Source organism: Notamacropus eugenii, chromosome 7 (genome assembly GCF_028372415.1).
Source record: "Notamacropus eugenii isolate mMacEug1 chromosome 7, mMacEug1.pri_v2, whole genome shotgun sequence".
In the NCBI taxonomy this organism is placed as follows: Eukaryota; Metazoa; Chordata; class Mammalia; order Diprotodontia; family Macropodidae; genus Notamacropus; species Notamacropus eugenii.
Window position 1 is genome coordinate 9,691,546 of NC_092878.1, and position 24,328 is coordinate 9,715,873.

The 24,328-nt window shown below is 44.2% G+C and overlaps 1 protein-coding gene and 1 long non-coding RNA gene across 34 annotated transcripts in view; one reads left to right on the forward strand and one right to left on the reverse strand.

Moving 5' to 3' along the window:
- Nucleotides 1-9,315: 9,315 nt before the first annotated feature.
- Nucleotides 9,316-24,328, reverse strand: part of LOC140514249 (uncharacterized) — a 37,924-nt gene continuing 22,911 nt past the window's right edge. For 8 of the 28 annotated variants that reach the window (XR_011970494.1, XR_011970490.1, XR_011970504.1 and 5 more), the window contains 10 exons: nt 20,598-21,151; nt 18,448-18,581; nt 17,928-18,008; nt 16,658-17,734; nt 15,964-16,517; nt 15,330-15,389; nt 13,787-13,981; nt 12,347-12,458; nt 11,822-11,876; nt 9,316-9,654 (listed from right to left, as the gene is read on the reverse strand). This is a non-coding gene — a long non-coding RNA (uncharacterized lncRNA). Of the gene's footprint in view, nt 9,655-11,821; nt 11,877-12,346; nt 12,459-13,786; nt 13,982-15,329; nt 15,390-15,963; nt 16,518-16,657; nt 17,735-17,927; nt 18,177-18,447; nt 18,582-20,588; nt 24,223-24,328 lie in introns of all 28 variants that reach the window. The other 20 variants (XR_011970502.1, XR_011970499.1, XR_011970509.1 and 17 more) reach the window with 20 other exon arrangements.
- The window catches only part of LOC140514248 (myosin-7), a 33,337-nt gene continuing 19,825 nt past the window's right edge, over nt 10,817-24,328 (forward strand). For 3 of the 6 annotated variants that reach the window (XM_072624399.1, XM_072624394.1, XM_072624398.1), the window contains exons 1-19: nt 12,929-13,585; nt 14,035-14,243; nt 14,637-14,780; nt 16,441-16,597; nt 16,828-16,855; nt 17,281-17,389; nt 17,479-17,571; nt 17,673-17,736; nt 17,938-18,036; nt 18,236-18,339; nt 19,474-19,612; nt 20,354-20,472; nt 20,630-20,779; nt 21,074-21,244; nt 22,282-22,591; nt 22,887-22,954; nt 23,395-23,482; nt 23,715-23,832; nt 24,016-24,139. In XM_072624399.1, coding sequence (XP_072480500.1) covers nt 14,043-14,243; nt 14,637-14,780; nt 16,441-16,597; nt 16,828-16,855; nt 17,281-17,389; nt 17,479-17,571; nt 17,673-17,736; nt 17,938-18,036; nt 18,236-18,339; nt 19,474-19,612; nt 20,354-20,472; nt 20,630-20,779; nt 21,074-21,244; nt 22,282-22,591; nt 22,887-22,954; nt 23,395-23,482; nt 23,715-23,832; nt 24,016-24,139 — 2,286 coding nt within the window. In that variant the 5' untranslated portion in view covers nt 12,929-13,585; nt 14,035-14,042. Of the gene's footprint in view, nt 10,878-12,928; nt 13,586-14,021; nt 14,244-14,636; nt 14,781-16,440; nt 16,598-16,827; nt 16,856-17,280; nt 17,390-17,478; nt 17,572-17,672; nt 17,737-17,937; nt 18,037-18,235; nt 18,340-19,473; nt 19,613-20,353; nt 20,473-20,629; nt 20,780-21,073; nt 21,245-22,281; nt 22,592-22,886; nt 22,955-23,394; nt 23,483-23,714; nt 23,833-24,015; nt 24,140-24,328 lie in introns of those variants that run through there. The other 3 variants (XM_072624395.1, XM_072624396.1, XM_072624397.1) reach the window with 3 other exon arrangements.

Here is a 24,328-nt window from a genome sequence, read left to right on the forward strand (position 1 = left end):
AGTTTTAACACATGTATATTTGTCCTCCCCCTACATTTTCTAACCATTTTCATCCATCTCCCAATATCCCTTTAATTATCTCCATTGACAAAATCAGTTCCCCCACTGGTCTTCTCCCCGAAATTTCCCCAATTCAGAGCCAGTGCTACAGGCAAGCAATGGTTACAAGAGAGTAGGGGCTAGCAAGAGGCCCCTCCTCCTGCTGACAATTAGGCATCATCACTTCTGGAAACCAGACACAGGACACCTCTAGAAACAAGACACAAAACATGCTAGCAATAAAAGACACCTCCCCCAGCTCAGCCACAGCTATTCTTAGGATCACATAACCACAAAAGGGCCTCATTGTGGCTCTCCCCACCCCCACGGAGCCGTCCTTGGCAGCCTAGGTTATAATCTCAGGGGCAGAGAGGCCAACGGGGCTGAGCCAGACAACATGTGCCCCTTCCCCTGCCTGCTGAGGGCCATGAGACTCTGCCCTTGGGTTTGACTGGACAAGGTCACTAACCTCACATATACCATTCTCCTTTATAGCTACAATTTTCCTGTTGTCCCTGGCCTTTCCAATCTGCCCTCTGCCTTCCCTTCCCCCAAAGAACCATTGTTCTTCCAATCCCATCAGATCCCCTGCCATTCTCCCTTTCTTTCCCCCTGATTTCTTATCTCCCTATTGTCTCTGACTCTCACTGAAGTCCCCCTGCCCTCAGCCAGCTTTTCCTCCCAACCAACTACTTCCTATGTCCATCCCTTTCTTTGTACTCAGAACTTCTCTCTAGCAATTTTTATCCAGTGAATTCAAAGCACAGAGATATAGGTTGGCTTTCTAGGAGCCGTTTTTCCCACTTGCAGTTTCTCAGCACTGGCAAAAACCCCAAATCCATCTGAGCATGAGATACCATTGACTGGCTGATGATACTTGGTTTCTCATCCTTCTCTGCTTCATATCTGACCTTCATGAACCTAAAAGCCAGGGAAAATACTGTCATATATTCTCTTCCCTTAATCCTCTTTTGTAAGACCTGAATCATTTATGTTAGCATACTTACACTTGGGTTTCCAAAATTTGTTGAAATAGAATGGGGGGCATACATGTAACAAAATACTTTTGTACTTTAATAGATTTGTGATATCATCAGTGAGGGAGCTCCCTCCACTAAGGAATATTACAACCCTCCCAATCCTTCTCAGCAGGTGCAGTGTTTGTCCATATTTTCTTATAAACCTCCATGGTTAAAATAAAAATACAGTGCTAAAAATACATGCACATACTCAGCACCAAAGAAACTGCAATGTTACCAAAGACCAGGAAAATCAGACCAGCAGCCAGTATTTTGCTGGTCCGTTGGTATATTGCCAGGTGGTTTCCTCTAAAAGGTTAGGAAGTTTTCTGGGTGCCAGACCACAGGGTGGGGGCAGCAAGAGAGAAGTGACAAACCATGCCTTGCAGATGGAGAATGCTGCCTTTCTGGGTAGTAAACAAAGGGGGATAAGCAAGTAGAAGCTGAATCATGTGGGAGTTACTCAGGTTTCCAGACCACTAGGGTCCCTCCCAGTTCACCAGTCCTATCTCAGCCATCTTAGACAGAATGACCAAGTTGACATTGTACTCTGGAGTTGAGGGAGTGGAACTCTGCCCAAGACTAGAGAGTCAAGAGATTGAGAGATGGGAGCCACTCTTTGAAACAACTTTGCTGCACGTTCCCCAGTGTGCACATCTAGAAACCAAAAGCGAGAAGGGAACAGCTCGATTAGTGATGGTGAGACAGGGTAGAGTAATAGAAAGAGACTCACTAGACTTGGAATCAGGAGACCTAAATTCTAGTCCTGGCTCCAAAACTTGCTATCTTTTCAACAAGTCTTTGAGTTAAGGAACAGATGAATCACCTCATTGTATTGATAAGAAAATCAAGACACAGAGACTTGCTCAGTCACATGACTAGTAAATAAGACAGTCTAAATTCAATCCCATCCCTCTGACTCTAAATGCTGTGCTTTATCGCCGCTATGCCATACTAATTTCCCCTCATTACATCAGGGTGATGGCACTCATCTGCTCAAGTATCTATACAGGGTGCCCCCAAAATATTAATGCCGTTGAAAACTGCTCTAATTGTGATCAACTGTACTATACAGTCTCCTTATTACTATCAAAACCCTTGAGCATGCAATACAAAGCCCTCCACATTCTGATCTCACCTTCTCCATCCAACTTTATAGGATCGTGGAATTTGGAACCTAAAGAGCAGAACTCCAATTTGAACCTAGGGCCTGTTTCCCAATCCAGGGCACTTTCTGCATACTACCACACTGCTCTTCTGTACACCGTACACCATCGTGTACAGCCCTAGTGAAGCAAGTAGCCCCATTGTCTCCATCAGATACACCACCACAGTGCTCTTCTGTACACTGTACACCATCGTGTACAGCCCTAGTGAAGCAAGTATCCTCATTGTCTCAATCAGATACACCAAACTCACTCCAGCTTCCTTGTCTTTGCTCATGCTAAAGTTTCCACCATCTGGAATTCCCCTTATCTCCAATCTACGGTTTATCTTAATCCTACCCATCCCTTCAAGGACCAGTTTAAGCCCCACTTCCTCCGTGAAACCTTTCCTCAGTCCTCTGGCTCACAGTGATCTCTCCTTTCCCTGAATTCTTCTATCCTTTAGCATTAGTGTCTCACTATGGATTTGTCTGCTCCAGAGAGCAGACTCCAAATCCAAATCTTTCTACCAAACTACCCTAACTTCCCTTGTCACATCATTATGGTAGAATGGATAGAGTGTTGGACTTGAAGTCAGGAAGACAAGGGTTCAGATCCCACCTCTGAAACCAGTTATGTGACCATGAGTAAATCACTTAACCTTTCTGACCCTCAGTTTCCTTATCTGTAAAGCAGGGATAATGATACCTGCCTATATAATTTTACAGTGTGAAGTTCAAATGAGATAATGCATATATTTTAAACTGATGTATAAATGTCAGGTGTTGTTATTTTCTATCCTATATAATTTAGATTTGTTTCCCCAAGTAGATTGGAAGTTTGAGCACAAGGACTTATGTCTTACACATATTGGTGTACCTTGTAGTAATAGGTATGTAGTAAGGGATCAGTAACATTCTTTTAGATTCACTGATTGGTGGGTATACTGTTAAAGGGTGGAGAATGGAGAATATGGGCGCCCACAGAGAACTGGAATAGGAGCTCAGAGAAAGTGCTTACTCTAAAAAATTCTTCTAGCTCCATTGCTGACCCTATTACTTTCCTTCTGGACAATGGCAGAGGCCTATATCATGGGCTCAGCTTAATGATAGCGAGTGTAGGATAGAGGAAGGATATCCCAGGGAGCTCTGCTTAGGGAACTGGGGCTGCCTCTGGGTGAGGAGAGTGGGTCAGTGGGGCAGACAGGAAATCCCTTCTCCCCCTGGAAGGGGTACACAGCCAACAACTAGCTCCCCAGTCTCTTGGCCCCCTCATCAAGCACATTCCCCTCAGGTCCCAATAAATCTCATGGTCTCTGCATGATCCCCATGCCCAGGTTTGTTCCAGGCTTGGCAACCCTAAGGGAAGTGCCCATCGGCACCACCCCAAGAGCAGCCTCAGTCACAGAAGCAGGAGGATGGTGCAAGGCTTCCAAGATGACAATGCAGGGATGTAGAGTTGGATCCCAACTGGATCCAGATTTGGAAGAGGAGACAACATCTCTCAAGGATGAGTAGAGATAGAAAGCCTTCAGAACTTTTAGCAAAACTTCTCATAGTGTTGATTCTAATAGACTATTTTTATGTATAGTTGGTATAATTGCTTCATGACAGAATACCTAACTCTTTCCAATTTTCTTCCAGAGCCTTCTAAACACTACTGCATCAAACAGAGATCATCACATCATCCAATAGGTCCTGTGTGCCATGACGTCCCAAGACAATCTGGATCTATTACACACACACACACACACACACACACACACACACACACACACACACAAGCTACACAACTTTCATCTGACCTTTCTATCCTGGGAGATCTCTTCAGTCAACTGATGAGCTGGTCCAGATCTTCTCTTGAGGGTTCAAGCCCTTGTTAGGCAACCACTGGGATTTATTTTGGTCTTCCTTACCCTCCTAGGACCATCTAGCCTCCCCATTCAGTGATCCAAAGCCCACAGAGGATCTCCAAACTAAGTCAAGCTTCCTGAGCTTTTCAAGTCAGAGATTTCAGCAGAAACAAGAATGTCCTTGAACTTGGTGAACCAAACAGTTCCCTCCCAGTCACCATATGGTAAGTTAGGGACTGATCTGGCCTATGAAAATGACCGTGCCAAAGTAGCCTCACCTTTTGACCTAGCTCCACCACTACTGGGCCTTGACATTAAAGCAGTCAAATGAAGTAGATAAGAATCTATCTGTGCAAAAAATATTTATAGCAGCTTTCTTCATAATAGTCGCTTGGAAACTAACAGGGTATCCTACTGAGGAATGGTTAAACAAATTTTGGTGTGTGAATGGAATGCTGTAAGAAATGATGAAAGGGACAATTTCAGAGGAAAGTAAGAAGGCTTTATGAATATGGAGAGCAAAATGAGCAGAGATAGGAGGACAATGTACATGATGAAAATTATAAAGAAAAACAACTTTGAAAGACTTTAGAACTCTGATGAATGCAATGCAAGTGTGGTGATAGTGATAGTGGATAGAGGGGACAAGTGGAGGTAGTCACAGGAAAGTAATGGCCAGGGCATTGCCAAACTAGGGCCCTGAGCCAGGCCAGACACACAGCGCTCCTCCAGACCAAATTCAGGCCACACCCCAACTCTTTTGAGTGAAGAAGTCAGGGATAGTCACACTTGCATACTTGATCATAAGCATTTCTTCAAAGTCAGCTAATGAGCTGTATGTCCAAAAGTCCACCTTGAATCCAAAAGATTGTAGATGAATCACACCACTCATCTCAAGACAGAGAGGAAATGAACTTAAAATGTAGAAAGATATATATATTTTTAGACATAGTTAACATGAAAATTTGTTTTGTTGGACTATGCAGTTATGGATTGAGGGCTTTTTTTTTTTTTAATTTGCTCAATTCAGAACTTGGAGGACATTATACACGCAACAGCCACATTGTGCTATGACTGACTTTGATAGACTTAGCTCTTCTCAGCAATGTGAGGACCTAAGAAAACTCCAAAAGACTCATGATGGAAAATGCTGTCCACATGCAGAGAAAGAACTATGGGGTCTGAATGCTATTTTGTTTTGTTTTTGTTTTTTTGTTTTGTTTTTTTCTTTCTCATGGTTCCTCCCATTCATTCTAATTCTTTTATACAACAATAATGTGAAAATATGTTTAATAAGAATTTATATGCAGAGCCTATATCAGATTGCACACCTTCTTGGGGAGGGGAAGGATGCAGAGAAAATTTAAAACATATAGAAGTGAATGTTGAAAACTAAAAATTAATCAATTAAAAATACAGAGATCATTAAAAATTGCTCAATAAAGGAGTGCAAAGGGAGGGACAGATTAGTTTAAATCTGCTTGCTAATTAAAAAAATAAAATGATAGTGCCTCAACATACACTGCCCATTAGATGTGGAAGAAACGCATAAAATCAAGCATCTAGGGAAACCGTGTCTTGCTTCACCACCCAAAAGACTTGGGGTGTGGAGGAGTGAGGGTGTGTCTGGCCTGACCCAGGACCCAGGACATCTCCACGGCAATAACTTTCCTGTGATTATAGCTACTTGTCCCCCTCTACCCCAATGTGGAGGGGAACATCTCTACCACTATGACTAACCAAAACAAGTCTCAAAGCCATGTCTTGTCCCCAGAACAACTCTGTTAGCCAAAAACTCTGCCCTCCCCCAGTCTCCAGTTGCTGGCTGTCTATCTGAAGGCAGAGACTGGGGGGCAGGGGAGCAAGCAGAAAATACAAAAGAGTTGGGAGCAGCTAGAAGACAAAGAGGGAGAGGAAAGAGCAGCTGTTTGGAAAAGGAAACCTGAGATAGCCTTTGAGCTCAGTCCTCTAATCCCTGGCTCGTGTGCAGCCCAGAAGGGGGGGGTTGGCCCTCCATCACCAAAGATTCTACAGGGTGCACTGGACCCCAAATTACCCATTGTCCCAAGACTGGAAGGCTCAAGTTTCCTTTCTTCTATGCCTTCATATCTCTCTCTGTCTCTCTCTCTTTCTGCTTCTATCTCTCTGTCTGTCTGTGTCTCTGTCTCTCTGTCCATCTCTGTCTCTCTGTCTGTGTGTCTCTCTGTCTCTGCCTCTCTGTCTGTGAATCTCTGTCTCTGTCTGTCTCTATCTCTCTCCCTCCATCCCTCTCTCTCTCTCTGTCTCTATCTCTGTCTCTCTGTCTGTCTCTCTGTCTCTGTCTTTCTCTCTGTCTCTCTCTCTCTCTCCCCCTCTCCCTCTCCCTCCTTCCATTTCTCTCTTAGAATTCTATATGTCTCTCCCCTCATGGTGCCTTTCCCTTCTCTCACTTCCCTTTGGCTCTTTGCTCCCTTACCCCTTGTCCTCCTTTTCCATCTCCTCTAATTGTCCTATCTCCCTCTTCTACCTTAGGGATAATTTTAGCTGCTTTCCCCACAACTCCAGCAAACAATCCCTGTTTGGGGCCTGACATTTGATCTCTGGGTTGGTGACACAGAGCCCAGACAAAGCAGGCACAATTCAGGGAGGAGGGGTGAGGATGCCCAGATTCACCTTCCTTCTACTCCAAGCCTTATTTGGCTTTCCTCAGCTGGGTGACCCTCCCTTCTGCTCCTTTTTATTTATAGCCATTTGTAGCCATATTCTCTCTTTTGTTCTTATCCACGACTCTTCCCCTTCCCCCCTGCCCACGCAAGCCCTCTTTCTCTTTACCCCATATCTGCAAGCCTATTCTTGCCTGGAAAGTGGTTCCTAAATACCCTGGTATGGCTTGTAGCCAGTAGCTCTAGGTTTATCCCCAGAGTTTAGGTTCTCCAAAAGATTTGTAAAATTATTCAGCCTGGACAGCTACTGAAAAAAGGGAAGATTTCCCTGACAAGCAGGGGTGTGAAACATCAGAGCAGGTGTGTGAGGGGTCTTGTGGGGGTCTTTAAGGACAGCAGAGACTTCCAGCTGTCTGGGATGGTGTAGGTGAAATCTAGATTTAATGACTCCTAGAAAGTCCCTGCTATCCCCAATGTGATCAGTCCCCAGGGCACTGAGATTAATCAGGAAGCACAAGTGAGAAGCCCTTTTCTTTTCCTGCCTGCCCCAGCAAACTTGTAGCTCCAAAACAAAGAATTAAAACTACAAATCTAGGTTGAACAAATAAAGTTTGATGGAGCTCTGTTGAATAAACTGTAAATAATGATGCCCAAAATTAGGACATTGGGTTTAAAATGAACACATTAGTCAGTTTCAGGTTCTTGACTCTTGCTCCAGTGACCAGCATACTTGAAGACAAGATCGGCCCCTGATGGGTGCAGAGTGGTGGTGTTTCAGGTGGGTTTCTAGCATATAGGTTCATAGGTTTATATAGCTCTCTTTATAGGATTTTCTATTTTGTCTCCAACCTTCTAAACTATCACTTGTGATTATAAGGAAATAAACCTTAAATCTAAAAAATAAAATGAAATGAATATACTATCATCTGAGCATCGTCTCTTGGACATCTCAGTGACCTGTACCTCAGGCTTGGAGACATCAAGGAGGGAGGTCACCTGTATTTGGAGACTGAAAGGGACAGAAGGAAAACTGTGCGTTCAGTCCTGCCTTTGGAATCCCTGGGTATCTTCTCTAATGTATTTGACTTTTCTGCAAACAGTCTTTGCAGGGCTCAGTTCAGGACTACTGGAATCTTTCCTAGTGTATATGTCACTGGCAGAGCAAACTAGATTCACCCAACAATACTGTGAAGCTAATAGTGCAAGTAATATGGTTTCCATTTTATGGAATGATGGAAGATGATGAGGAAACTGAATGCTACCTCTTCTCTAGATTAGTTCTCTCTGATATCCAGAGGGATATCAAGTTATTCAAATGACAATCCACACCAGATGGAAAGATGTGTTCAGGGAAGAAGGCTTTCAAATTAGCCATCCGAAATATTGGACCATAGATAGAGTGCTGAAAGGGACCTCAGAAGTCCTCTTGACACAGAGTCACCTTGCCCTTACAATCCCAACTCTATGGAAGATCATGATGTAGAATCATGGCGACATGGAACCATGAAGTCCAATCCAGTTGGACTTCATGTGATGAAACTAAAGCCCAATGTGACTGTCATTTGCCCAAGATCATACAGCTAATTAACAACATAGTCAAGGCTAGAACTAAAGTGTTAAGTTTCTGCCCAGCTCTGTACAGATGGGCTGGCTGCCTTCCTAACCCTCATCCACAAACACAAACTGGCTGCTATCCTTTGGAGAGGGGAGCATTGGTCTTTGCATCACCAGCCTTCTTTTTGACTTAAGAGTCAATATCCTTGTTAAGAAGCAGGATGAGCAGCAGAAACTTTGATGGAGAGATCTGCTAAAACTCACCTGTACAACCCTAAGGTGTCATAGTTGGGGAACTGGAGGCTTCTTGGATAACAAAAGGAGAAACTGAGATTTGGAGAGGTTAGTTGTAGTGGGGACAGGTATCCAGACGAGGAGCCCAGAAACCTGGATTCTAGTCCCATTGCCACCACTAATGAGCTCAGATGTAAACTTCATTGAATCATTTATCCTTCCTAGACCTTGGTTCCTTCATCTGTAAAATGAAGGTAGCACTACAAGCACAGGTCTTGTGAAAATCAGAGTGAAGCGGGTAAAGCATTTTGTGAGCCATAAAAGGACTATGGAAAGATCTGCTAGCTAAAGTCCTTTGCAGCTCTGAAATTCTACAAGCCTCTATAAAGTAACTCAATAGTTTAAAGAAGTCAGGGGCAGAGACAGTTCCCTTGTCTATATTTCCGATGTAACATCCTTTCTAGAACTTCACACTTTCTAGATGTCACCTTCTAGACTTTATCCTTTGCCATCTCTTTCCCCTTCTTTTCCCCCTCCAGCCCTCTTCTGCTCCTGCCTCGACTCCTCAATCATTTAAATTTCTAAAAATTGTTTTACATCATCACTTCCCATTATCTGTAAAACACACATAGTGGGCACTTCCTAAATGCTCATTCTCTTCCCTTTCTCTTCCCCAACAGAGTTCACCCTCCTAACAAAAAGCGTAGTTAAACAAAGTAAATCTATGTGCTGGCCATGTCGGGCAAGCTGTACCTTATTCTGCATCTCAATCCCCATCATTGTCAGGTGGCTGGAAGTATAATTAACACTCTAAAGTCAGGACTAGTCACTGCATTCAAATTTCTTACATTTTATTTTTTCCCCATTTATTTCATCTAATTTTTAAAAATGTTGTGAACTTATTAACAAATTAACAAATTTGTTAATTAACAAAATTATTAATTTAAATTAACAAAATTAACAAAAGTTCACAAAATTAACAAAAAGAAATATATCACATACAAAAGGGCAAGAAAAGGGATTGTGTAAAAAAAAGATGTCTTTTGATGTTGTTTCTTTTTACGTTGAAGTCACCGCATAAATTCTTCTCTGGTTCTGCGTTTTTCACTCTCGGTCAGTATAAGTCTTCCCAAATTTCCTCCGATTTCACTTTCAATGTGGGTTTTTTTCTGTATAAAAAAACAAAAAGAGAAAAAACCCATAGGGCCAACAAGCTTGGTACAGTGGATGGAGAGGTGTGCCTGAAGTCAGGAATACCTGAGTTCAAATTCAGCTTCAGACATGTGATCCTGGCCAAGTCATTTAGCTTCTGTGTGCCTTAGTTTATTCAACTGGAAAATGAGGGTAATAATAGCACCCACCTCACAGGAGGGCCAGATGAGATGATATTTGAAAAGCAGTTAGCACAGTACTTAGCACTTAGTAGGTGCCTGATTTCCTTCTCATTCATTCCATGCTCAATTTCCTTCTCCCCAGATTCAAGTGAGATAATGTGTTTAAACTAGTAGGTGCTATATAAATGCGTATTCCTCTTTCCTTTATTGTATACCACTATTCTGTTACATTCATATGCCACACTTTGTTCAGCTATTTGCCAACCAGTGGGCACCCATTTTGCTTCCAACTCCACAAAAAGAATTACTATAAATTTTCATGTATACATGGGCTTTCCCTCCCCCTGGGAAATGCCTAACAGTGGTATGGGTGGGTCACAGAGTATGTGCACTTGAACATCTTTCTAATATACTTGGAAATTTTTGTCCAGAAAGGCTGGACCACTTCAGAGCTCTACCAGCAGTCTCGACTGGCTTCTGACACTCAGTGCCCCATGCCCAAGCCATGAAGTTGGAAGAAGGGCCCAGGAATGTGGATCAGGAAGGCTGCAGTGGGAACCAAGGGGGGTAGCGACGGAGCTGGGGGCTCGATGGGCTAGGAATGGCAGGAGGTCCCGGGCCTGGAGCCCCCAGGGGAGGGTTTGGGAGGGTCTGCTTTTTCTCTCTCCCTTTTGGTGGGCTCCATACTCCTGCCAGCTGTGGAATGTGAGGCTTGTCCAGGGAGATATTTTTTGCTCCATTTGGAGCACCCCCGCCCTCTGGAACTCAGACCCTGCGAGATCTCCGTGCCATAACAATGACGACCACTTCCAATTGTTTCCTATGCCTCCATGGGGGGGAGAGGAGGGAGTTGCTTAGAAAGGGGGGGGGGGAAGGGGACTGGGGGAAATGCTTCTGGTGACAACAACTCTTTCTAAATCCGGCTGGGGACGGGGTGCGGGTGGGGGTGGGAGCACCCTTCAGTTCCATATATAAGGGCCCTGAGACCAGTGCTGCTTCCACATTCTTCTCTCCTTGTCTCTCTCTCTCTCTCCCTCTCTCTGACTTGCTAATCTCAGGTAGGAGTGGTGAGCCTATGACCTCCCTCTGCTGTGCCTGGGACAGCATGGATTGGGAGGGGGCAGACGGTGCTCGCAGGGAAATGATTGGCTTAGGGAGGGATAGGTCTAGTTATCTCTATGGGTCTGTGCACCTGTGCAGGTGTACCTGAAAGGTGAAGGCAAATGTATAGGGGGATATATTTATTACATATTGGTTATATGGGGCCTTAGTTGTGATGAAGAGGGCTGTGTGTGTGCATGTGTGTGTATGTGTATGTGTGTGTGTTTTTGAGGGGATTGTGAGCTTGTGGAAAGAGGTTTCTGAGAAAGTTATGCTCCTGGTAACCTGCATGGTACGTATCAGATATGTAATGTGAGTGAACATGGCACAGGAAATTGCATTTCTATAAATTTGTGGGTCCATGTCATGATAAATCATATTAGAGAAGGGTATTTATGAACACGTGTCTCTATAGGCGTAATCCACCCACCCACGCCCATTTAGTGGAAGTCAGGATAGCGTGGAGAATGAGATTTTATATAATTTATACCACTTGTTGAGCACCTGAAAGTATGGGACGCATAAAAACGTGTCCGGGTATGTATAATGTACATCTGTGAGCCTGAGTATTATGTGTAAACCTAAGAATGAATTCCACATGCATGTATGAATGGATGACATGCACTCAGGAATGTAGATCTATATTGAGATATATACATAGATTCAGACATAGATCTACATCCCTGAGCACATATGTACACCTGATGACATCCGCATACGCGTGCAAGTGGAATTCACATATAGACGTATTTGTGTGTATGTGTGTGTATATATACATACATATATATGAACATGTACGTAAATGGAATACTGGTCTTGGAGTCAGAAAGCCTGGATCAAAGGAAAGACCCTAGATTTGGAGTCAGAATATTTGGGTTTGACCCTCATTTCTGCTACTTACTGCTTACGTGCTGTTGGTAAAGTCACCAAGCTTCTTTAGGCCTCAGTTTCCTTATCTGAAAAAAGGAGAAGCTTAGATGAGATGATCTTTAAGGTCCTTTCCAGCTCTAAATCCCATGACCTTATGACTTGCGTAACATTTATGAGCTATACAACCCTGAATAAGTCATTTAATTTCTCTGTGCCTCATTTTCTGTATTTTTTTTTTAAAAAAGGATAATAATTCATGTATTCGCTGGCTCCCAGTGTTGTGGGTGAAGTGCTTTGTAAATCTTAAAGCAATATAAATACAGGAGCTGTCATGATGATGATGACGATGATAGGTAAAGAACTTTCCCCACAGCATCCTCGGGAATTAGTCATCACAAATATTTTTGCTCCCTTTTAACAGATGAGGGAACTGAGAGACAAGGTAACTAAGTGACTTGCCCAAGATGACACAACTGATTGGTATTTGAACTCTTTTCCTTGCTACAAATCCAGCACTGTCCTTTGTGAGCATGTTTGGAAGGGATAGAGTCCAGACCTGTGATTTCCTTGGTGTGGGAGGAACTCCTTTCACTGATGGAGATCAGCAAGAGCAGCTAGAGCCTTCCCTAGAGCACTAAGAGGTTGAGGATCCGCTCAGGTTCACACAGCTAGAATGAATCAAAGGTAGCACTTGAATTCAGGTCTTGCTTGCTCCAGGGCTGGCCACATATAATAATAGCTATTATTTCTATAATACTGTAAAGTTTGCAAAGTGTTTTATGTATGTTAACTTCTTTGATCTTCATAATAATCCTGTAAAGTAGGTGCTACTATTTTCCCATTTTATAAATGAGGAAACTGAGGTACAGAGAGGTTAATTTGTCCAGGGTCCCATAGCTAGTAAGTGTCTAAGGTAGGAGTTGGACTCAGGTCTTCCTGACCTCAAGTTCTGAGCACTATCGACTGAGCACCTAGCTATCTCTATACCACACTGCCTTTGCTGTACATTTTGGAGGTACAGGTATTTATTAGAAAGTGTGTGTATGTGTTTGAAATGGGTATGTGTGTATGTGTGCGTGCGTGTGTGTGTGCGTGCGTGTGTGTGTGAGAGAGAGAGAGAGGAAGAGAGAGAGAGAGAGAGAGAGAGAGAGAGAGAGAGAGAGAGAGAGAGAGAGAGAGAGAGAGAGAGAGAGAGAGAGACAGCCCCTGTAAGGAGGTGTGTGTGTGATGGGTAGGTATGATGGGTGTATCCGGCTGGGGATACATGGTGTGTGGTGTATCCCCTGACCAGATGGATGCATCCAAAGATCAATCACTTTCACATGTCCTAGGTGTTTTTCTAGCTGAGTGAGACTGATAATTCCAGTAGTTTATGAAAATTAGAGTTATTCATTACTAGTCCCACTTTCTATAAACTGTGAACAAATGCATGGAAAAGCCCTTTGGGCAAGAGGGAGATTATCTCCCAAATTGGTGTCCGAGGAAGTAAAGGAGATTAAGACTCCAGGCATAACCACCTTCAGGAAACCAATTTACTACTTTTGTGACTAAAGCTTTGATCTCAAGGGTATGATGTCTGGGGGAAGAGAAGAAAAGAAGGGATCACACAGGCTCCTGAGCATAACCAGACTGAAAGAAAGTGACTGCTAGGGCCAGAGAAAGGCAAAGATGATGGGATTGCCAGGTTGTGGGGTGAGGGTCTTCTTGTTCCCATCCCCTGACATTTCCTTTCTGCTTTCCAGCAGGCGTGTGTTCTTCCCTCCTCTCCTGTAGACTCCTCTGAGGAGAAGCCAAGGTAAATGGTTGAAAGAGAGCTATTGAAATGATAAGATATGAGAGAAAGAGAGGGAGAGGTTGAGTTCAGCAGCCCCAAGCTTGGGAAGTTAGGGAGTTTTTACTTCTCCCTGCTTCTACAGGGGATCTCCAGACAGTGACTTGGAAACCATAGAGAGTGCACCAATGAAGGATAAAATGAGGGAAGGGGAAAGGGACATACCTAGAGAAACCCTCCAATCCACACAATTCAGACCCAAAGCACCAGCAGATCTCCCTAATGGGGGTGTCTCCAGTCTGAACAAATATCCTCTACTTCATTTTCCTTTGCTGCTAGAGTTGCTTGGTTGCCCCTCTACAGGAAAGGTAGATTGAGGAAATAGGAGTTGTTCCATGGGGTTTAATCTGGTTGCAGAGACTGAAAAGGAGAAGGAGGAGATAGGGAGATCACTCTGTTTTTTCCCCACTCAGGCATAGCCATGGGTGATGCTGAGATGTCCGCATTTGGGGCAGCCGCCCCGTTCCTTCGCAAGTCGGAGAAGGAGCGGCTAGAAGCACAAACCAGGCCCTTTGACCTCAAGAAGGATGTCTTTGTGCCTGATGACAAGGAAGAGTTTGTCAAAGCCAAGATTCTGTCTCGGGAAGGGGGCAAAATCACCGCTGAGACAGAGCATGGCAAGGTGGGTCACAGAGTGGGTAGGGATGGTCAGAGGTCCAAACATGGGTAGGCTGTGTTGAATATAACCAAGGTCACACCCCATGAACCCAAAGGTCCCCCATTATTCCCTTGTCTCAGGGATCTATACTACCCCACTTTCACTGGAATAATCCCTAACCTCAAACATCCCTTCTCCCTTGGAGATCTTGGTTTTCCCTCCCTCCAACTACCTTGTCCTCCACCTCCCTTCAAAAGATCTGACCCCCTCTTCCAACCATCTCCAGTCCTCTCAGCAATCCTTATCCATCCTTTCCCCAATTAACTTTAACTCCTAATATTTTTCCAAGAGTATGGAAAGGATGAATCAGGAAAGTGTAATCTCATGATGGCAAAACTGGGGTGGGATCTCTTGTAGACAGTGACAGTGAAAGAAGACCAGGTCATGCAGCAGAACCCACCCAAGTTTGACAAGATTGAGGATATGGCTATGCTGACCTTCCTGCATGAGCCCGCAGTGCTGTACAACCTCAAGGACCGATATGCCTCCTGGATGATCTATGTGAGTGCCCCATTCCAGAACTAGCCCTCATGGTTCCCTCTAGAGTTATTTTCTGCATACCAACCCCTCTCCACAATGGAAAGTGGCATCATCCTTGGCACTATCATTATTAATTCTATCTGCAGACTCTCCCACCTGTCCCTTCCTTCTATCCCACTGTCACCACCACCCTAATTCAGGATCTGATTGTCTCTTGCCTGAACTGTTATAATAGTCTCTTTATTAGCCTCCCTGCTCTGATATCACTCCCTTTCAGCACATCACTGTCAAATTAATCCTCCTAAAGGACAACTCTGACCATATCTCTCCTGCATTCCAAAAGCTTCAGTAGCTCCACATTGCCCGATAAATCCAACTCAAGCTTCTTGGCCTGGCATTTAAGGCTTTATACAATCTGGCCACAAGTCTAATTTTTCCAGCTGTATCCCATACTCCAGCCAAACTAAGTTATTCATGTATTTACAAACACATCTCATACTTTCTAGGAGTAAAAAGTGTTGAACTTGGGATCAAGGTGATTGGAGTTCAAATTCTATCTCAAACACTTACTAGCTGTGTGACCATGGGCAAGTCCTTTGCAGCCTGGATTTTCCACCTATAAAATAGATTCTATTTCAAAAGATCATTACCAAAATCAAATAAGATAACATATAGAAATATTTTCAAGCCTTAAATCACTAGAGAAATGTTAGTTGTCATTATTAATTATCATTTCCAGTTTCCATGCCTTTGTTTATACCATTCCCTATATGCCTCCATCCCACCTCCATCTGTTGAAATCCTACCCACTCTTCAAATCTCAGTTCAAATGTCATCTCCTCCATAAAACTTGCCCTGTTCTCCTAGCTAGAAGTTCTCTTTCCTAAAAATAAAATCTTTTAACACTTTGTAAATCTCTCATGAACTTATTATGTCCAATTGTGTATTATAGTTATTTGCATATATCTTTTTCCCCTACTGGGTTGTGAATTCTTTGAAGGCAAAAACCCATTCATCCTTTTATCTGTCTCCCTCAGCATCTAATGTAGTGACTTGCACATTGTCAACACCCCATAACTGCTTGCTGAACATGCTGAATTCAGAAATTTTCATTCTGATCTATACTCTTTTTACCCTTTGAGACCCAGATGTTTCTGTGCTCTATGTCCAGATGCTATCACTTGTTTAGATTACATATCATTACCTTTTGGTTGAATTCTATCCTCTTGGCAGGCATCATTTTCCCTTTTTCAGTGAACTCAGCATTTTGCTCCTTTTCCTGTCTTTGAATCCTTTTATATACGTGTGGCACTCTTGTTTGAAGAGAGAGATAGAGGAGACACATAAGGACAAGGACAGATAAAGAGATACAGTCACAGACAGACAGAAAGAAGACTGAGAAACAGGGAGACAGAGAGACAGAGACATGGAAAAAGAGACCCAAAGAGAGAAGACAGAGCTGAGAGAGACACACAGAAACAGAGACAGACAGGGAAACAAACACAGAGGGACAGGGACAGAGAAGTACAGAGATACAGAAAAAGGCACAGAGACATAAAGAGATAGAAACAAAAAAGAGACTCTGTGTGCGCGTTTCCCATTTCTGAATCTGAGTCTTCTTTTCCCCTCCCTGACCCCACAATCTCTGACCTTTCTCTCTGTCTCTCTCTCTTGGCTGCAGACCTACTCTGGGCTCTTCTGCGTCACCGTCAATCCTTACAAGTGGCTGCCAGTGTACGATGCAGAGGTGGTCGCTGCCTACAGGGGAAAAAAGAGGAGTGAAGCTCCACCCCACATCTTCTCCATTTCTGATAACGCCTATCAGTACATGCTGACAGGTGAGAAAACACCCCATGATTTCCTGAGCATGGCCCGAAGGAGGACATTCCCATACTCACCTTCTTCCTCTTCACAAAGAATAGAAAATTGGGAGATAATTGAATCAAAGGCAAGGACAGTATCTGGTTGGGATTGGTGGGTTAAGGACAGAAAGAATGCCAGAGAGGATGAGGAAATGGGAATTATTTCTGCACTCCCTGACTCTCTCCTTCCCTTTTTCTTATGACAGATAGAGAAAATCAGTCTATCCTCATCACGTGAGTAAAGCTCCTCTGATCCTAGTCCTCTCTAGCACCCATGCCTCCCATCAACCCCCCAAATCCAGGATCCCAGATCTAACCTTGAACCATTAAACCCTCTTTTTCCCTCTTCCCCCAAATCTATCTCATCCTTCTCTCTCCTATATTATTTCCCTTCTCTTCTATCTTCTCTGATTTATTTCTCCCTTCCTGTTCTCCCTCTTCTTGTCTTCCCCTTATCTTTCCTCCCTGTTCTCATTCTCTCTTTTTTCTTTTCCTAGTTCCTTTTCTTTCTCCTCTCTCTGGCTCATCTTTTATCTTCTTATCCTACAAGAAACCTTCCCTGCCCCCTCTTCATTTTGCAATATCTGGTCCCTTGCACACAGTTGGCATATAATAATCCTTTTCTGACCGGTCATTTAACCAACTGATTGTCCCCACAGTGGAGAATCCGGGGCTGGAAAGACTGTTAACACTAAGAGAGTCATCCAGTATTTTGCAGTCATTGCGGCCATTGGGGACCGAAGCAAGAAGGAACAGACTCCAGGAAAGGTTGGTTTGTCAGTCTTCCAGGGAGCTACAATTCAGATAAGGAAGGTGAGCATCCCTCACCTCTAGCTCCTCTCTCTCATTCTCTCTAGGGTACCTTGGAGGACCAGATCATCCAAGCCAACCCTGCCTTAGAAGCTTTTGGCAATGCTAAGACTGTGAGGAATGATAATTCTTCCCGCTTTGTGAGTAGTGCTCATCCTCCATTTTGGGATATGACTGTCAGATGCCTTTTAATCTGAGCCTTCCTCTTCATTCTCTCATACTTCTCCCCTCAACTCCACAGGGCAAATTCATTCGAATCCACTTTGGGGCAACAGGAAAGCTGGCATCAGCTGACATCGAGACCTGTGAGTGACATGAATTTGTCAGAGTTGACCCCAAGTTCTCTCTCAGCCTGCTCCATCTGTGACTATTGCTCTTCCTATTTCCCTGGGTCTGCCTCTCCCTGCCTCTCTGTTGCTCTATTTGTCTCCTTTCCCCTCCTCCTCCAACTTCTTCCTGTCTCTCTCCTTCCATTATCAACCTTTCTCTCCCTTACCCTCTCTCAGACCTCCTGGAGAAGTCCCGGGTTATCTTCCAGCTCAAAGCAGAGAGAGATTATCACATCTTCTATCAGATCCTGTCCAACAAGAAGCCAGAGCTGTTGGGTGAGTCAAGGTTCTTGAACAAGATACAGCCTCTTCTGAGGCAGTGCCTGGTCCCCTCCATTTGTGCTGGGATTCTGTGTCTATTCCCCAGGTCTAGCGGTGCCTCATTCACCTTCTCTACTGTGCTGATCTGGACAGGGCTATTGTGAGAGAAGCAGAGGCTTGTATGGTCTCCTAACTCATTTATCTTTCTCTCTAGACATGCTGCTGATTACCAACAACCCTTATGACTATGCATTCATCTCTCAGGGAGAGACCACTGTGCCTTCCATAGATGACTCTGAAGAGCTCATGGCCACTGACGTGAGTGAGGGGTGGAGGAAGGTGGTTCCTGTAGTTCCCTCGGATCACAGTAGGGTCAGGACTGAAATACTAGCTCTATGTACTATGTACAGGGTGCTATTCAGTTACCATTTAGTTGGTGCAGTGAATAATGTGCTGGCCTTAGAATCAGGAAGCCCTTGAGTTCAAGTCCAGCCTCAGATATTTTCTTTTGTCTGACCCTGAATAAATCACATAGCGTCTGCCTCCTTAAGTTTCATCCTCTGTAAAATGGAGATAATTACATATACCTCTCAGGGTTGTTATAAGGGTCAAATGTGTTAACATATAAAAAGCACTTTGCAAACTTTAGAGTACTACGTTTGTTAAAAAATTGTCATGATTATCATCAGGTAGATCAGATTTGCCCTGTGGTCTTAAGATAATAAGATCTTTGACTTCAAGTAGGAAAGTAGCCCAAGATGCTATTGTTATAAAATAAGGAAACTGAGGCCCAGAGAGTTTAAGTGACTTTCCTAAAGTCAATCAGGTAGGAAGGAGCAGAGTTTGGTGTTTAAACCCAAATACTCTGACTCTAAACCCAGGGCTCTTTCCACTGTATCTGACTGCCTTGTCACACCAAGGCATGGGAGGCTAGTCAGGTAGGACCAAGACTAGACCCCCTGCTCCCCATCCCTAGCTAAGCCAAAGGAGTCTGTTGCTGGTCTAGACAAGCAGGATGAAGAACAAGAACTCAGGTAAGGCAAGGGAGGTCTGGCCAGCAGGCAGATTACAGAAACCAGGAGACCAGGCTGGCCTAAAATTTAGGTCTAGGCAGGAGAGGCAGGGACAGAAGAGATTCCAGGTCAGCAAAGCCAGTGTAACAGCATTAGTGAAAAGGTCTGTGAGTGCTGATTCTACAGGAGAGACAGAGAAGCAGTTTTATCTCTGCTTCCTCACAACTGCTAGTTAAGGAACACCTAGCCCAGCAGGTAGTGATTCCATCCAGGAGGAAGTCAGAGGCCTACTGGGGAATCCTGTTCTTGGATGGAACAGGGACAGAGAGGTCAGGCCTATCTCACAGGCCTGGTGAACATGCACTTATCAACATCCTGGCCTCACAGAAATTTGCCCAATCTATTTTTGAGGGGTGTCAAATCTTGTGCTTGTTTACAGAATGCCTTTGATGTGCTGGGTTTCACTCCTGAAGAGAAGAATTCCATCTACAAGCTAACAGGGGCCATTATGCACTTTGGAAACATGAAATTTAAGCTGAAGCAGAGAGAGGAGCAGGCTGAACCTGATGGCACCGAAGGTGAGAACATGGGCAGCCTGGACTATGGCAGTGGCCTCCAATCTCCCCACTCTCCAGTCTGGCCTCTTTGCTGCTGCCAAAATGATTTTCCTAAACTATCAGTTTGGCTACGTTACCTCCTACTCAACAAATTCCAATTGTTCCCGTTACTTCTAGGATCAAATGCGAACCCCTTTGTTTGGCATTTAAGGACCTTCCAGGCTGGCAAACTATCTCTTCAGACTGATTGCTCATTATTTCTCTTCGCTCTCCTCTACAACCTGGCCTGACTGGCTTTCTTACTGTCCCTCACACATGAGACTATATTTTTTTCCACTACCCAGGCTATCCCCTATGCCTGGAAAACCCTCCCTAACCTTAGACTCCTTAATTTCCTTCAAGATTCAACCTAAGAGTCACTTCCACATAAAGCCTTTCCTAATCTCCACAGCTGTGGAGCCTTGGTTTCCTCATCTGTAAAATGGGGGTAATAATAGCACCTGCCCTGCAGGGTTGTTGTGAGGATCATATAAAATACTATTTGTAAAGCAATTTTTTTCCAAATTTTAAAGTTATATAAATGCCAATTATCATATTAGGTATTATTAATATTATAATCCCTGGCACATAGTAGGAATTTAATAAATGATTTTTGATTCATTAATTGACTGCTTAATGAAGAAACAATAGAGTTGATCTTAAAGTGAGTCAGTTCTTTTACTGGTATCTATCACCATCTGTCTCCAATGACTTTCTTTTCAGAGGCTGACAAATCAGCCTACCTCATGGGTCTGAACTCAGCTGACCTCCTGAAGGGGCTGTGCCACCCAAGGGTGAAGGTGGGCAATGAATATGTCACCAAGGGGCAGAATGTCCAGCAGGTGAGTCTTCTCCTAAGGGCAATGAAATCATGTATACTAGTGAGATAGCCTGGGGTGGTCCATTCCTAGGCTAATGGACTTCATTTCCCTAAGTTTTGATGGTGAATTCTACCTACTCTCTTTACCCTGATCACTGGTGTCCTTCTCTTCCCTCTAGGTGGCATATGCCACTGGTGCCCTTGCCAAGGCCGTCTATGAGAGGATGTTCAACTGGATGGTAACAAGGATCAATTCCACACTGGAAACCAAGCAGCCACGCCAGTACTTCATTGGTGTCCTGGATATTGCTGGCTTCGAGATCTTTGATGTGAGTGAGGGGAACCTGGAATGACAGTGGCTGTGGGAAAATGGGCAATAGTATTTATCATCAGGTAACAAGAAAGGTAGGAGGGGTTGGAAAGAACAGCTTTTCCTAATACAGAGTCCTCCATCATCTGACTCTAACAATTTCAACCCTCACTACTCCCCAACAAATTAGTTCAGCTCAATAAACACCACCCTTCCATTCTGCTGTAGGCACACATCCCACATATATGCCATGTTTACTGATTGACTGAGTGACTAAATGACCTGTTCACTCTTCCCCTTCTGTGCCCTCCAGTTCAACAGCTTCGAACAGCTCTGCATCAACTTCACCAACGAGAAACTGCAACAGTTTTTCAATCACCACATGTTCGTGCTGGAGCAGGAAGAATACAAGAAAGAGGGTATTGAGTGGGAGTTCATCGACTTTGGCATGGACCTGCAGGCCTGTATTGACCTCATTGAGAAGGTACCCAGTCCCCAAGCCAAGGCCCCAAAACAGAGGGACAGCATTATGTTCATGTCAAGACGTAATCCAAGGACAAGAAGTTAGAGTCATAGCATCCTGACCCTTTCTTCTCACTCCTTTTCTTTTTGTCCCTTCTGGAATTACTACGACCAAGAGAACCCCTTCCTCTCCATCAGGGTACCCTTTCTCCCACACTACTGATCCAGTGTATTCAGCTGGTCTGACTTCCAAGTTATCATCAAAACAGGAAATTTGGGAGTGAAGCAAGGGGCAGGGAGGGTGGCTCACACTTGTTTACTAGTTTACTAGGGGGCAGCTAGGTGGTGCAGTGGATAGAGCACAAAAGTACAGGAGTACAGGAGGACCTGAGTTCAAATCTTGCCTCAGTCACTTGACACTCATTAGATGTGTGACTTTGGGCAAGTCACTTAACCCCAATTGCCTCACCCTGGGTCATCTCTAGTCATCCTGATGAATATCTGGTCACTGGATTCAGATGGCTCTGGAGGAGAAGTGAGGCTGGTGACCTGCACAGCCCTCCCTCACTCAAAGCAAAGCCAAGTGCACGTCATGTCATTATTTCTCTGATGGCATGGTCTTCTTCGGCAACGAAGGATGAACACACACACCTCCAACAACTCAAGAAGTTGGAGAATATGGTGATGGAAAAAATAGGGGGGATGATGATGATGATAACCCACTGTCACATTCTCAAACTTTCACATAAATATCATAGGATTTTGAACAGGAAGAGATGTTAAAGGTCATCATAGTCCAAACTTCTTTTTACAGATGAGGAAACTGAGATTCAGAGAAGTTAGGTGGATCGTTCAAAGTCACATAGGTAATAAAGAGCAGGTCCAGGATTCTAACCTTAGTGTACTACTCCAGTTTCATTGCTCAACTACACACTATTCCTAGAGACTAAGTCCTCGTCTTTCTAGAATATCTGTATCAGTACGATATTCACTTTTAGAATCAGAATTCTACATCTCATCATCCCTTATTTCTTTTCCTTCTTCCCTGCCTCATTATAGCCTATGGGCATAATGTCCATCCTAGAGGAGGAGTGTATGTTCCCCAAGGCCACTGACATGACCTTCAAGGCCAAACTCTTTGACAACCACTTGGGCAAGTCCAACAACTTCCAAAAACCCCGCAACATCAAGGGGAGACCGGAAGCCCACTTCGCCCTGATCCACTATGCTGGCACCGTGGACTATAACATCCTGGGCTGGCTGCAGAAGAACAAGGACCCTCTCAATGAGACAGTGGTGGCCCTCTATCAGAAGTCTTCCCTCAAGTTGCTCAGCAACCTGTTTGCCAACTACCTAGGGTTTGATTCACGTAAGAGCAGTGGGAAACAGATGTCCAGAGGGCTAGGTGGTGGATCCTGAGGAGATTCTTCCATAAGAAATAGTGGGTTGTTATAGAAATGCTGCTGTTAAGTTACACTGCAAGATCCACATATCCAGTGGGAAAGATAAGAAGGCATTTGACCTTTAGAGGGAGGGAGTAGCCAACCTGACAGGCCACCTGGCTGATGGAACTACAAAGAAATAGTCAATATTCCTCATTCCCTACCCTTGCCTTCATGATAAGACTAACTGTCTTCCTTCTTGACTGTCTTCTTTCTCTTCAGCTGTTGAGAAGGGCAAAGGCAAAGCCAAGAAGGGCTCTTCTTTCCAGACTGTGTCTGCCCTGCACAGGGTGAGTGCCCCGTTCCAGTTCATATCAGATCTATGGCCCTCACACTTCCCTGACACCTGGGTCCTTCTCTCCTATCCCGTTTCTTCTTTTTCCCCCTTCTTCCTCTCATTTTCCTCCATACTTGTCTTCTTTGTCTATCACTATTTTCTCCTCTCTTTTCCTGCTTTTTATTTCTCTTTCCATTGCCTTTCTCCATCTCATCTGCAATCTCACCTTTTCCTCACTTTCATTCTCCTTCCTTTTTTCCTTTTCCACTTTCTTTTCCCTTTTTTCTATTTCTCCTTTCTCTTTTTTCTATCTCATCACTTGCTTCCATTATTTTCCTTTGGCTTCTCTTTTTCTTGCCTCCAGTCCTCTTCTCTTTTCATCTTTTCCTTTCCTCTCTTTTCTTCTTTTCTTTCTCATTTTTCCCCCTCTTCCCTTTTCTTTTCTGACTTCAGGAGAACTTGAACAAACTCATGACCAACCTCCGTTCTACTCATCCCCATTTTGTGCGTTGCATCATTCCTAATGAGACCAAGTCTCCAGGTGAGACCAGAACCTCAGTCCCATTACTGGGCATGCACTGCCCAAGGACAATTCCTTGCTGAGACAATTCCCAAAATATTATCCTAGAGGGACATCCTAGAAAAAGGGAACTCTGTTTTCTACCATTATTTTTCCCCAAATCATTCTTTCCATTCCCATAGGTTTTCTATAACCTCTCAATTTCTCTAGCCCTTCACTCATCTTTCCTTTCTTCTTCCTCTCCTGTTCACAGGTGTGATAAACAACCCCCTGGTTATGCACCAGCTACGCTGTAATGGGGTGCTTGAGGGGATCCGAATCTGCAGGAAAGGATTCCCTAACCGAATCCTTTATGGGGATTTCAGACAGAGGTGAGTGAGGGCTTCCAGGGTAGACATTCAGATCTGGAGGGTGGGGGAGGTCAGAGGTGGGGAGGGATGTGGTTAGAAACTCTAGCTTCTGCCCCTCTGGGTTGAGATCTAGGGAGGAGGAATTCTCTTTTCAGACAAAGACTTCACAGACAATAAGATGACCATCTCCACCTCTCCCATCAGGTACAGGATTCTGAACCCAGCAGCCATCCCTGAGGGCCAGTTCATCGACAGCAGGAAGGGGGCAGAGAAGCTGCTTGGCTCCCTGGACATTGACCACAACCAGTACAAGTTTGGCCACACCAAGGTGAGGGAGGCAGGGCCACAGAGAAGAGGACTCACTGGGAATGTGCAGGGAATTCCCCAAGGGCAGTAGGTCTGAGGTCACAGCTAGGAGAAGAGCAGAGGGAGGGAAAGAGATCCCGCTAGTGTTTTACTACTCACCATGCCTCACTTATTCTACCAGTACTATCTTATTTCTTCTTTTACCTCCCTA